This window comes from Aythya ferina (assembly GCF_964211825.1).
Source record: "Aythya ferina genome assembly, chromosome: 13".
In the NCBI taxonomy this organism is placed as follows: domain Eukaryota; kingdom Metazoa; phylum Chordata; class Aves; order Anseriformes; family Anatidae; genus Aythya; species Aythya ferina.
This window is the reverse complement of record NC_140311.1, coordinates 13,294,091-13,306,966: the sequence shown is the minus strand read 5'-3', so window position 1 is coordinate 13,306,966 and position 12,876 is coordinate 13,294,091. Positions and strand designations below refer to the sequence as shown.

Genomic DNA, 12,876 nt, shown 5'->3' with positions numbered 1-12,876 from the left:
CTGGGGAGGGCAGGTGAATATATATTTTTTATTTATTTATTTGTAATAATAAAATTTTATTTATTTATTTATTTTTAACATTTTTATTATTTTGGAAGGCATCTATGGAGATATGGAAGATGTGGATGCCTCTCGGTGCCTGCAGCCCGAGCCCAGCAGGCTTCCAGATGTCCGTGTGGCTCTCCCACCCCAGACTCCTAATCCCCTACTTTGTCTGAGCCCTGGCTGATTCCTGATGCGTTCGGCTCACCCGGCCCGAATATTTTTCCAAATATTTCTCCCTCCCATCCTCATGTTTCACCTCGAAGGAGAAGCGCTTCGCCTTCGTTATCAAGCCAATTAGTTGGGCACAAAAGCGGTGAACAGGACCAAGCAAGGCTCAATGGCCTGTAAAATCCCCAATATTTCAAGATGGGCCGAGGCCAAATATGACAGTTTTTAAAAAAAGGGAAAGAAAAGGGTGAGTAACCAGAGTGCAAGGATGAAAAGAAAACAGCAACTATACGGGTTAACGAAAGGAAAGTTGACAAACGGGGCAGCCATAATTCCCCCTACAACTCGGAAGACCGAAGTTTGCAAAGAACAAAAGGAAATGATTAACAGGGGAAATATGCATGGTACAAAAAGGACTTTTTAGTCCAAAAAGGGATGTCCGTATTTAGCAGCACTTGGTTCCTGTCATCAGGGCCCTGCGCCTTCCTGGACGCATTTCTCCCCCACGAAAGGCAGAAGTCACAGAGGGAGCCCCTGCGCAGCCGTGTCACACACACACCGAGCGCCGCGTGTGCCTCGAGAACGAGGGGAAAGAGGCAAAGAGTCTGGATCGAGTACATAAATAAGGAAAAACCCTCTTATTTAGGAGTTGTCTCCCACTGCATGCATTCAAACCCCAGGAAGTGCCCATTGCCCACGCAAGACCTGAGCACAGACCCCAGCAGACCCACATGAGACCACCCGCTCCCTTCCACCCAGACCCAAACCCAAGACTCCCCGTCCCTCAGCCACCCCCGCGGCACTGTCACTGTCACCTCCATCCCTGCTTGTTGAGCAGTTTTTGCTTTTTTTAAATGTATATTTATTTATTTTTTACCTTCCAGTAAGTTAGGAGTGTCGAGTGCAGTCTGGGCTGGGTTTGCAGGGTACTTCCTCGTGCTCCCGCAGGTGAGTAATCGTGTTTTAACAGGAAAGGCGAAGGGCTGAGCCTCTAACAGAGCTTTCCCTCCAGGTAAAATGCTGGGGGAGACAGTGAGATCTCCCACAGCCCGGCTTTCACAGCTCCACAGCCCCTAAGGGACCTCAAAACCAGCTGTGCACCAGCAGCGGTACCCCCCAGGGTCAGCATCACCGACAGCGAGATCTTCAATCTAACAGCTCAGTGCCATTTCCTCAGGTCCTACCCCAGTTCCTAACAAGGCCTTGAAGAAAGGGCTCTCTTTGAGGCTTGTGCTGGTTCCTCACCTTACAGTGTGCTCCCAGCAGCTTGCAAAAATTAAGTTACTGCCCAAAGCAATGAGATAAACCCGCTGCAGACCCAGCATGTTTCCTTTCCCTCTCCCTGCTGCAGGGCAGTGACCATGGGCAGGATGAGGGCTCGCAGCCACAGGGAACCAACAACCAGCTGATGAAGCCCAGGCCAGGGAGGATGCCCAGCCTGAGCCCTGAGGCTTACGAGAAGCAAACACCACCCCGATGTATTTAAGCAGGCAAGAATCAAGCAATCCCCCACACCTGCCACGCGTGTTCATTTTCTACACCAACATAAAGCACACCCCAAGCTTCACAAAGCAGCAGTTAAAACCACTTACAGGTAATAGGCTCTAACAAACAAAGCCAGGACACGTCCCATTAATGTTAAAAAAGAGCTTTTTTCCCACTTCAAGTACCCCTGGGAGGTTTCTAAGGGGAGGGACTGGGGAGAAACAGGCGTGCAGGGGAGCACCCGGCCGAGAGGTGCCAGGTCTGGGGGCAGAGCAGTGGCACTGCAGGGCTCAGGAGCCAGCAACAAACACCTTCGGGACTCCCCCCAGCAGCTCTCGGCTCCTGAAGGCGATTTTCCTGCCTGTTGGATTCAGCCAGCAATGTGAAATCGCCCCTTGCCACGGGGCGGTTACAGGACAGGCGTCCTCTCACTTGCTCCTGCCCCACTTAGGGACCCAGGTGGCCTCAGGGCAAGCCCTTGGCAGCCCCAGCTCTGAATAAGGCCGTTAGCACAGCCCGGGAGCCACCCTATGCCCTCATCTCGCTTTATTACATCCATACCAGCCCCAGCAGGGGGATCGGATGCTTGTGGGTCACCAAGTATAACCCAGGCAGTAACCCTGCCAGGTTTTCCTCGCAGGGCACACAAACCCTGCCAGAAACACTGCCTGTTTTTTGCCACAAGCTGAATCATGCTCACAGAGCAGCTGCCTGGTGAGCGGGTCCCTCTGCTTTGCTCTCCAGCACGGCCACGATTTGCAATTCAGTTTATTGCATTAAAACCTGGCACAGCCCTAGCAGAGAGAAACAAACATGTCACTGCTGACGGCCACTCCTCCTCGTCCAAGAACACTTCCAAAATCCCTCAGATAGGGCTTGTTTGGGGTTTCCTGGGGCAAATGGGCTTTCCCCATTTCAACCCCAAATGGTGTTTTGTAGGGCAGCATTTATTGGGAATAAATAAGGCTGCCCAACCAGCCCTTCAGAGGGAACAGACACGGAGGTGTTGTGACTCCGTCGGTATCCCCAGCGCAGGCTCCCACCTTCCTGCGGACCTCTGCTAGAGCGGGAGCTGTTTACTGCTAATTGACTCAATGTGCGTTCGGACCAGGATTTTTAATTAATTTTATTACAGAGGAATTAATGCACTGCTTCCCCACAGACGCATTAGGGTACCAACGAACCTGTACTGCTGGTCTGCATCCCCTGCTCTCACCAACATGCTGCTGGGCTTATTTTGGGAAGCAGAAGGCTCTACCCACAGTGCTCTCCCTTTGAGGAAAACCTACAGTTGCCCCTCTGCCACCCCATATTTTAGGCATCCAGAGAGGGGTCCCCAACCCTTCCCCAAGGGAGCTCCTTGCACTCACAGCCTGCCTTACAGCCCACACGGGGGGATGCAACACATCGCATTTGGGAACCAAAAGCCTCCTCTCAGTCAGCTCCAGCAAATTCACTCAAGAGCAAGGCTCTCTCCATCCTCCCCCTCCCTCAATCTGTTTTATCGTTACCCTTCCCTGCATCTAGCAGAGTTAATAAGAGACACATTTACTCTGCATGGCTCTGGAGTGAAGTTGAGCAAGAAGTTTTAGCTGCATGGCAGCCCAAAGGAGAAGCGGTGCCTGCTTTGCAACACAAGCATCTCAAAACATTTAGGGGGTGCTCTGTCAAAAAAACAGAGCTGTGTGGAATTAAGCAGCTCCCAATAACTGAGATGACAACGTCTCCAAACACAAAAAGCAGCAGTGGTGGAGCAGGGGGAAAATCCTGTGCTATTTATGTACATTCACACTGTGGTGTTTATCAATGGTAGCGCATTCAGGGGGGGAGCAGCAGCATCACTACATCTGCAGTACCCAAATTCCAGTCCCCAGAGTCCTGTGCTAGCCTTGTATTGAACAGCATCCCCCAGGCATGCCATATTTCAGGAATGTGCCGAGCAGGAAGAGGTGCACGGGAAGGTCCAAGACCTTAATCAAGCCCTGCAACTCGATAGATTTCCAATACAACTAAGACAAAGAGGTGTCAGCTCTAGTTCTTATTTGCTAATACTATCAATTGGGGCTCAGCTCACTAGCAGTTAATTCAAAGCCAAGCTCGATTTGCACAGCAGTGATCTACACTAATTCCCATATGTGGCTAAGGGGAGATTTTGCCAACTAGACAATAGAAACAGCATTAGAGCTCCTGAAACGATGCCATTGCTTTTCTCTTCTGCTCCACCACTTCCCATCAAGTTTCCACGTGCTGGCATCTCCAGTTGTCTTCTCCCTCACAACACGAGTCACATGGAAAGGGTAGGGAATACAAGGGCATCTATTTCTTTTCCAGATGCAGTTTTTATTCAGGCTTTTAAAGCACAACTTCCCATAAACTGGGAGCCAATTTCACACTTGCTTTTTGTTGTTGTTCATTAAAGACACTAAGAATTGCCATAATTAAGCAATTATGGAAATATTTCTAAGTGATCCAACCAAAACTTAGCCTTAAAAAAAAACTTGCCACATGTTGCTATGTTCCATAAAAGTTTATTAGCTGGCTTCATCTGATACCCAGCACTGCTTGTTTTTGCTTTCAGGTCGTAGCCCATCTCAACATTAGATCAGGCTCAGTTTTGCCAAGACACTATGGTTATTGAGAAGTCACAGAAAGCCAGACATGTACCCAATTAGGCAATGAAGCTGTTTTATCCACATTCGAATTATTTTTACTGCCTGTAAGCCTGGCCCTCATTAATCTGCAATTTGGCTCAAAGGAAGCCGTGGCAGCAGCCCATACCCAGAGTTTACACTAATGAGTTACCCTGTCCTCTTAAGTCAGCTGTGCGTGGCAGCGCGCCTCTTCGACCTGCTATTAATGCAAGTACCTCCTCACGCCCATCTCCTCCTGGCTGCCAAGCAAACACCAAGCCACAGAAGGAGCACGAAGGGGTGCTTGCCTTCCCTTCCCTGTGCTACCACTGCTGGGGAAGAGCAGGGTTAGAGCCGGCAGACGGAGACCGAGCGGTACCGCTCCCTCCCCAGGGCTGCGAAACCCCCAGGTTGGGATTGTCAAGGACCTGCTCTTTCCAGTGCCAGAGGGTCACTAATGGGGAAAGAGACCTGCCATCATCTCCCACCCCATGGCACCCAAGTCACGTTTGGGCTTGTGTCAGAGGACGGACACAGCCCCAGTACCTGTGCCACGCTCCTACGCAGCAGGGAGATCGACTAGGCGCCTCGCTCCTGCCATGAATTAAGATGCTAGAAAAAACCACAAGTCTGAAACAGTTTAACACAGGACAAAAAAGGCACATTTTAATATGTACAGCAATGCATTTGGGCCATAAATTTACCCAACACAACTGAAAAAAAAAAAAAAAAAATCCAAACTATGCTTTTATACTTATTCCATGGTGTCAGCCTCATTCCTAGCCACCTACCTTTCTCTGCATCTCTGAATGCTGCTATATACACACACAAACAAACAATTACGTCATGAATGTTCATTTAGGCTCCCAAGTTCAAGTAATAAAGTTCAAACTTGCATAGCATCTTATGCCACTCAGCCATAAACAGTTACGATTGCATATTAGCTGGAGCAGCCATCTCTTTCAATTCAGCCAGTTTTGGCTGGCCACCATTTATTTAATTATTTTTTATTTTTTAATCCTTGAGTCAGAATGTTTCCTAAGTCACCAGCCCTGAGGGATGCCACAGACTTCAAAATGAACCTCTTTCTCGCTGTTGTTAAGATCCTTTTAAACCAGAAATTTAGAGTGTTGTCAAGAACAGTTTTAAAAATGTAATACTGTTTATTTTGCTTCAAAAACATTTCAGCATTCTAAACATACAAAAAAAACAGAACGTTGCAAATTTGTTTAAGTACAGAGTGTTTTTGAACTTCAGTTGCTGCACTGGCTCTTCACTTAGTTGACGATGAAGAGATGTCTACAGTTTCAGTTTAAAAACTACCGCACTTAACTAAAAAAATCCATACACTTCTCATGCCAGCTGAACCCCCTTCCACAACTAAGAATGGCAGCAGAATGCTATTTCACTATATACAGAAAGACAACTTTAAGCTAAATGGACGCCCACTGTAGTGTAAATAGATCTACCCTCACAGTGCATGCTTTGGGCCATGGCACCCCGTGGAACGTACAGCCTTTCCCAGTAATCACTGCTCCTCTAAGGCATCATAACTCTAAGCATGTACCACAAGAATCTGTCTAGTTTTTACAAACTATAGATATGTACAGTTTATAACCCAGGATTTTCTAGCCAATAACCATATAGTAACACCACCTTACAAATTAAAAAAATGCTTGAAACATTTTTAAATGCTTTGTTACACCAACAGCAAAGTGCACAGAGTTAGGAGAACACTAGAGCGCCTTTTCATTTTAAAAATGTTTGGAAATATGTACAACTTTGATACAGTTTCAGGGTGCTCACTACACCCATGGCCACTTCATGTAAACCAGTTACAATTTCTAGAGCACTTTTAGAAACTACAACGCGATCGGAATCCAATTTTTTTTTTTTAATTAAGCCTAATAAGGGCAAGAGACACCATCTCAAATAAGAGGTGCTTCATTTACGGTGTTTCCCCTACTCTATGGTATTCACATGGAGACAAGTATTGTACAGTTTTATTCGTCATCATCATCTTCATCCTCCTCTTCTTCATCCTCCTCCTCCTCTTCGTCTTCTTCCTCTACCTTTTTCCGAGCAGCTTTGGTTGCTGCTCCCTTTGCGCCATCAAACTTTCCTTTAGACTTGTAGTCTGCAACATCCTGCAAAGTCAAGGGGATGTCTTAATTTGCTCTAAGTAGCAAACACATCAAGCATTTGTACAGCAGCGGGCGTTAAGGTGAAGGGACTGGCTTTCTGCAGCTGCATCCCCAAGAGGAGAGGCAGCCAGCGTACAGGTATGCAGACACTCGAGCGTATTTGGCTGCCCCCAGACTACGGAGGACTTGAGCCCTGCGTTCACAGTTACTTTTCTGAGGAGGAGAAGTAAGAGAACCCAACTTCTCTTAGAAGTTTCCTGCTAACAGGACAGAGCTCCTGTAACAGCACAGCAAACTCTTTGCTGTAGCAGCACGAGCAGCTGCTGTTGCGCTTTGTTTGGGGAATTTCTGTGCCACTGGAATTCACCTGCATGCCTCTAACCTACTCTGCCCCAAAGTATGTCCAGCCACAACTCAAAGTTTGGCTACACAGCACACTGAGAACACGTCTACCTGCCAACAGCTCTACATGGGAGAGTTGCTCGTTGCACTGGGGCCACCTCAGCTTGGTCTATCATATAGAAGCACTCTAACACAAGAGCCCATACGGAAGAGACAAGGAAAAAGCTAGCCTTACCTTCTCGTACTTCTCCTTCAGCTTAGCTGCCTTATTGTTATAAGGCTGCTTTTCCCCATCACTGAGGTTGTTCCACATTTCACCAAGTTTCTTTGCTACATCCCCAATGGATATGCCAGGGTTTGTGGACTTGATCTTGGGGCGGAACTCTGAACAGAACAGGAAGAAGCCAGACCTTGGAAAGAAGCACCAGAGGACAGTGAGCACCACGGCAGTATGCCCAAGCAGCACCCCCTTCACCCACCCATCACCCATAGAATTCATACGTACACTCACATGCAGCTAACAAGTAGTTATTTTTTCAGTATACATTTTGATTTTACTGAGGGTCAGACACACAACTTTCACCCAATGCTGTTCTTATTAAGTGTTCTTTATCCCCACCCCTCCCCAATTTCATCTTAGATAGGGTCGCAGCAAGACTTCAGTCATTTCTGTGTCTTTCATCACTGCGAGTTTAAGGGTACCAAGACCTGACAACTCCTGCTGGCACTCTACATGCTCAAGAGTACAAGCTGCTTATGATACAATATCAGTACCACGAGGATTTCTATACCAACAGTATGCCCCATCTACCTCTTTTATAGTTAACACAAAGGCAGGTCACAAGTACTTCAAGATAAATCAAAGTTATGTTTGTGCATTTCACGCCTCGGTCACTTACGGTGGTCGTTTTGGGGCATTGGGGTCCTTCTTCTTCTTGCCACCCTTAGCTGGTCCATAGTCCTTCATTTCTCTATCATATCGTACCTTATCAGCCTTTGCCATTTCATCAAATTTAGCCTTCTCCTTGCTTGACATGGTCTGAAAAACAAAAAAAAAAAAACAAGACACCAAACCACGTGATTACCCAACTGTTCAATAGCTGGCAAACTTTAAGTAAACAAGCCAACACGTACCAACTCGACAGGGGCGTTTCTGAATTTGTTTGTTTTCTAACTGGACCACATGGGGACGAAGGTCCTGTACTAGGCACAGCAGCCACAGCTGGCACACCGAGCAAGAGGAAAATGGCTGGAATGGCACACATACAACCATGGTCCCCCTTGAGGACACGGGTCTTGAGGGAGGTGACCACTTAAGAGCACTGCTTGGGAATAGGACGAAAGCCCAGGCTGTAGTGGAAGCACTTAAATGGGCAAATGCCATGGGCTGAAGCCTCCACAACTCTTACAGCAGCATCACATCAGTGGCCACAGTACACACACACAAACATCACAGGAGTCCTCTGTGTTCAAGCATATGTATGCCACACTAGCAAGAACTTGTCACTTCAAGAAGCCACAAATTAAGGTACCTTCCACCTCTCTGAGCACTTCTTGGAAAACTCTGCAAAGTTGACTGGAACCTCTGGGTTCTTTTTCTTGTGTTCCTCACGGCACGTCTGCACAAAGAAGGCATAGGCAGACATCTTGCCCTTGGGCTTCTTCGGGTCACCTTTAGCCATCTTGACTCTGTAGGGAAGACGGGAATAAAGTAACAAGTGAACACGTGTACATGTGAATGTGCGTGTGTATAATGTGCAAATGTTTGTATATACACACATACATCCACATGCAGGAGTGTAGCAGTCATGCTCCCATCAGTTATATATGTTTCCTTCCTGTCCCCCAACACCTCTTGCTGTCCCCCATGTGGAAACTTAAAATTATTCTTCCCTATGACTTGGATTGAAGGCTATGCTAAGTGAAATTGGTCATCCGATTTAAGTTTTACACCAATATATTTACAGCGTGTCCAAAGACAGGCTATTAAATACATTAAATACATATATAATGCTTGCTGGGCAGGATTTAATATGAACTAATATAAAATATTTTAGTTGGCTACCACGCTGGGGCTTGAGCAGTGCACACAGTGCTGGCCTGAGCCTCATCCCTTCAGTAGGGGAATTCCCATGTTCGCAGCTGCTGCCCAGGTAGGGAGGGTTATTCCTCCCGGGGAAGTGCAATAACCTCGACAGATAAGGAGTTGGGCGAAGAACGTCCAGTCTGAAACACAATGGGACGTGCGTGGGGAGCCACGCGTGGTCTTGCTCCACCAAGTGCCACCGAGTGCCACCACGCTCCGTGCCCGGCACCGCAGCAAGAACGGAGCGGGACGTGAGCGGCCACTCGCTGCGAGGAAGACGCCAACTTTCGGGCCGTGTCCTCCCCTCCAACTTTTCCCCCCCGGCGAGGCAGGACAGCCCGGCGGAGCGCAGCAGCCCCGAGCAGTGCCCTGGCACCGCCGCGCTCCCGGCCCGATGCGGGCGCTCCAGCGCCGACCCGCGCCGTGCGCCACCCGCAGCCGGGCTCGGGGGCTTCGGGCGAGCAAAGTTTGTGGCGAGCGAGCCCGCGGTCGTCCCGGCCTCCCCTCCCGCCATCTTCTCGCCCCCCCCTTTCACCCCCCTCCTCCTCCTTTCCCCGGCCAAGGTCACCGCCGGCGGCCGGAGCGGGGCGCGGGCACCTGCGGGCGGAGGGGGCCGGGGGCCGGGGCGGCGGAGCGGGGGGGAGGGTGTGGGGGGGGGGCCCCGCGCCGAGCGGCGGGGCGGCCGTCCCCTAATAATTCATCTTCCATTTTGTGAAGCGCCTCGCGATGAAAGAAAGTGCCCCTGAAATGCGGCGGGCCGGCGGGCTAGGGGGCGGCGGGGGGCCGGGCGGCGGCCGTGGGGGCGGCCGGGGGGACCCCTCCGCCGGCGGGGCCCGGTGCCACCGGGGGGAGCGGCTTCGGCGGCGGCCGCGCTGGGCGCCCAGGGCCGGCGCCGCTCGCTAAGATGGCTTCTCCCGGCGCCGCCGCCGCCGAACAAAGCCGCGCACCCCCCTCCTCCGCCGCGCTCGCCCCCCGCGCCCGCCGCCGCCCCCGGCCCCCGCCAAAACGCCGCCCCCGCCGAGCGGGGACCCCCCCGCTGCCGCCCCCCCGGGGCTGCGGGGGGCTGCGGGGCCGGGGCTGGGGCCGGGGAGCGGGTTGGAGGCGCTTCCACCTCCCCCCCCCCCCCCCCCTTCCCGGAGCCTGCCTAGCGCAATACTCTGTAACAAAGGCTCCCGTGCAGCCATTATAGCCGCGGCTACGCTCCTCCGCGCCGCCAGGAAAAAAAGTGCGAAAAGGCCCCCCGAGCCCCCCCCGGGGCCGGAGAAGGGCACGGCGAGGTGGGGAGAGAGGAACCGGGGCGAAAGCGAAAGGTTTGAGCCCCCGGCGGGGCGCCTGGGGGGAGATTTCCCCCGCCGCGACCCCCCTCCCCATCGCTGCGCTGCTTACACGTCTTTCTTCCCTTCGCCGGGCTCTCCAGCGCCAGCCATGTTAATGCCCACAGCACGGGCGGCGCGGCGCGGGGAAGAGGCGATGCGGGGCTCGGCCGGGGGCTCAGCCCCGCAAAAAGGCCCGGGCCGGGTAGGGGAAGGGCGGCGGGGGCGGAGGCGAAGCCACCGGGGGAGCCGGGAGGCGGCGGGGCCGAAAAAAAAACTGTTTCGCCGGGACACACGGGCGCAGCGCGCAGGGTTTATCCCTGTCAGATGCTAAAGCGACAGCCATATTAATGCAGAATAAACAGCGGGCACGGCACTGCGCACGGCCGGCAACTTTCCCCCCCAGCCGCCAGCCCCGGCCATCCCCACCCGGGGGGAAAGGGGGGCAAATAAAAGCCGAGGGCGCCGCGCGTTTTGCCGGGCGGCGGCGAAAAATCCCTGCCCATGCGGGGGAGAAGAGGAGTTATAGTCCCGGTGTAGTTACCGCACCAGCCATGTTCCTCCCGGCGGCACGGCGCGGGGAAACGGGGCTGCACCGGGGGCAGGCGGCGCCGGGGGGCGACCCCCCGAGGGGCAGGGGCGGAGGGCGGGGGGCAAACGCGGCTCCCCCGGAGCCCCGCCGCCTGCCCGCTGCAGCAACCCGCGCGCTGCTCTCCCCGTGCGACGCTGGGAAGGGAGGGGGTGGGTGGGGAAAGAAACTTTTTTTTTTGGGGGGGAGAAAAAAAAAAAAATATTATTATCATTTAAAAAAAAAAAAACGGGGAAAAAGGAAGGAAAGGAGGAAAAAAATAATAATAAAAAAATAAAAACCAAGGCGGCGGGGGAAAAGAAGGAGGCGAGGGAAGGCGGCGGGGCAGGGCGGGGCGGCGGCGGGGCAGGGCAGGGGGCAGCCGCCCCCCGAAAAGTTGCGGCGGGGCCGCACGTACCTGTATTGTTCGCGGCAGTGTGGCCGGGAGCTGGAGCGCAGGGCACGGCGCGGGGCTCGGCGCGGCGCGGCTCAGCCTCGCGTTGGCTGCCTACGAGAGCGGCCTGATTGGCTGCGGGGCTCCGCCGTTTAAAACAACCTCCTCGCCCGCTCATTGGCCCGCCGCCTCATGAATATTAAGCGCCGCCCCGCGCCCATTGGCCGCCGCCGCCGAGGCCGTTCATTCAAAACTGGGCGCCCGCCGGGGAGGGAACGGGGGCGAGGCGGCGGCGGCGCGCCCCCGGGAAAAGTTTGGCGCGGGGGCGCGCCCGCGTCCTTAGCGCGCCACGTGGGGCCGGGCGCGGAGCGCCCCAACCCGGGGCGGGGGGTCCCGGGGGGGGACCTGCAAAGAGGAGGGATGCTGCGGTCCCCGAGGAGGTCGTGGGAAGCCCCCCCGGCAGCCGCTGCTGTGTGCGGTTCGTGGCCCGGAGCCGCCAGGGCCCGGTTGCGATGTCAGCGGGGCTGTTCGCAGGGCCGGGCACCGCTGTGCGGGACGGCAAAGGAGCCGAGTCCAAAATGTAGTCGGATGACAGGCGCTGCACGCGATGGAAAGGAGCTGCGGGGCTTCGCCCGCTCGTTCAGCGAGTAAAAGCACCGCCGCGCCTCGCCGGAGTTACGATTTCCAGCCCACTTCCACAATCTGGTTGATATTAGCTTTCGAGGAGTTGGTGGCTGTTACAGAGGCTGGCTGCGTGCAAGGGAATCTCCACACGCGCACTTGGGCTGAAACGAGCCCAGCTCTGGGGCCGAGGTCTCCTTCAGCTGCCTTGCAAGAGCTGCTTCCCATAGGGCAGCTGCCGAAGGGCTGAACTGGTATTAGTGGCTGACCACAATTGTTGGTTGGCTCGGAAAAAAAGAGCTGTTATTTTAAGGCTGGAGCGGTAAGACTCAGAAACCACTGCATACTGTTATGGGCTGGGCGCAACTGCCACCCTCCTTTAAGATAGCCAGAAGAAACAGTTGCCCTCTTTAGGGAGCAGATAGCGCAAAGAAGCCTCCACCCTGGGCTGAGGTGCTGCCAGGCAGCAGGGTTCGCCAGGCACTGCCCCAGCTAAGGGCTTATGGCTCTGACAACAGGGCCACAGGTTGCCTTTGCTGGAAGAGACCGACACAAACTGCCTGCTGAGGCACAGAGGAGTGCCAGCCTCCTGCTGACAGATCCACTGGGAAGGGCGCAGAATTTCACGGCGGATTTTAGCCCGAGTCCTGCCTGCATTTCTCCCTCGGGGTGCACCTTCCCAGCCCGTCTAACAAACGCCCAAATCCCCTTGTCATCCCTACGCAGAACCGCCAAGGTTTATTGAGACCTCACACGCGTGTCCTTGGGCTTTCCAAAGCGTGGATGGTAAAACCAGTCTTACTAGCCTCGCGCCCTATTTCCACGTTCTAACACCAAAAGTTTAAAACAAGGGGCTCATTCATAAACATTAATGAGGCTACCTGAGGGACTGTATTCTGTAGCATCATCATAAAATAAGACAAGGAATGCTACTGCAGGATAATCTCTTTGTAGCTGACAAACATCCCTCTCACCTATTTTTAGGGATACTTTAAAGTGTTTCAAACTAGTTGAATAATTAAGGCTTTTTTTTTTTTTTTTTTCCTTGGCTCTGGAGCTGTGTGAATTCTTGCTCTGGAA

General features: G+C 53.0%; 1 protein-coding gene across 3 annotated transcripts; it reads right to left on the bottom strand.

Moving 5' to 3' along the window:
- Positions 1-5,471: 5,471 nt before the first annotated feature.
- HMGB3 (high mobility group box 3) lies at positions 5,472-11,311 on the bottom strand. Of its 3 annotated transcripts, none has more exons than XM_084534747.1 (5): positions 11,200-11,311; positions 8,347-8,503; positions 7,714-7,853; positions 7,050-7,224; positions 5,472-6,475 (listed from the first exon to the last, which is right to left on the bottom strand). In XM_084534747.1, exons 2-5 carry the CDS (start codon positions 8,494-8,496, stop codon positions 6,332-6,334), a joined length of 609 nt encoding a protein of 202 aa, XP_084390873.1. In that variant the 5' UTR covers positions 8,497-8,503; positions 11,200-11,311; the 3' UTR covers positions 5,472-6,331. The 3 variants fall into 3 exon arrangements, with proteins under 3 accessions (XP_084390873.1, XP_084390874.1, XP_084390872.1); XM_084534748.1 differs by lacking the exon at positions 11,200-11,311 and adding an exon at positions 10,763-10,790; XM_084534746.1 differs by lacking the exon at positions 11,200-11,311 and adding an exon at positions 10,287-10,420.
- Positions 11,312-12,876: the final 1,565 nt, after the last annotated feature.

Excerpts from the sequence above, each read along its gene's own strand:
- HMGB3 (XM_084534746.1), bottom strand. The coding sequence starts at position 10,327 with ATGGCTGGCGCTGGAGAGCCCGGCGAAGGGAAGAAAGACGT. Across the intron at positions 8,504-10,286 it reads GGCGAAGGGAAGAAAGACGT|AGTCAAGATGGCTAAAGGTG; the intron begins GTAAGCAGCGCA and ends TCTTCCCTACAG. Across the intron at positions 7,225-7,713 it reads AATGCCCCAAAACGACCACC|GTCTGGCTTCTTCCTGTTCT; the intron begins GTAAGTGACCGA and ends CTTCTTTCCAAG.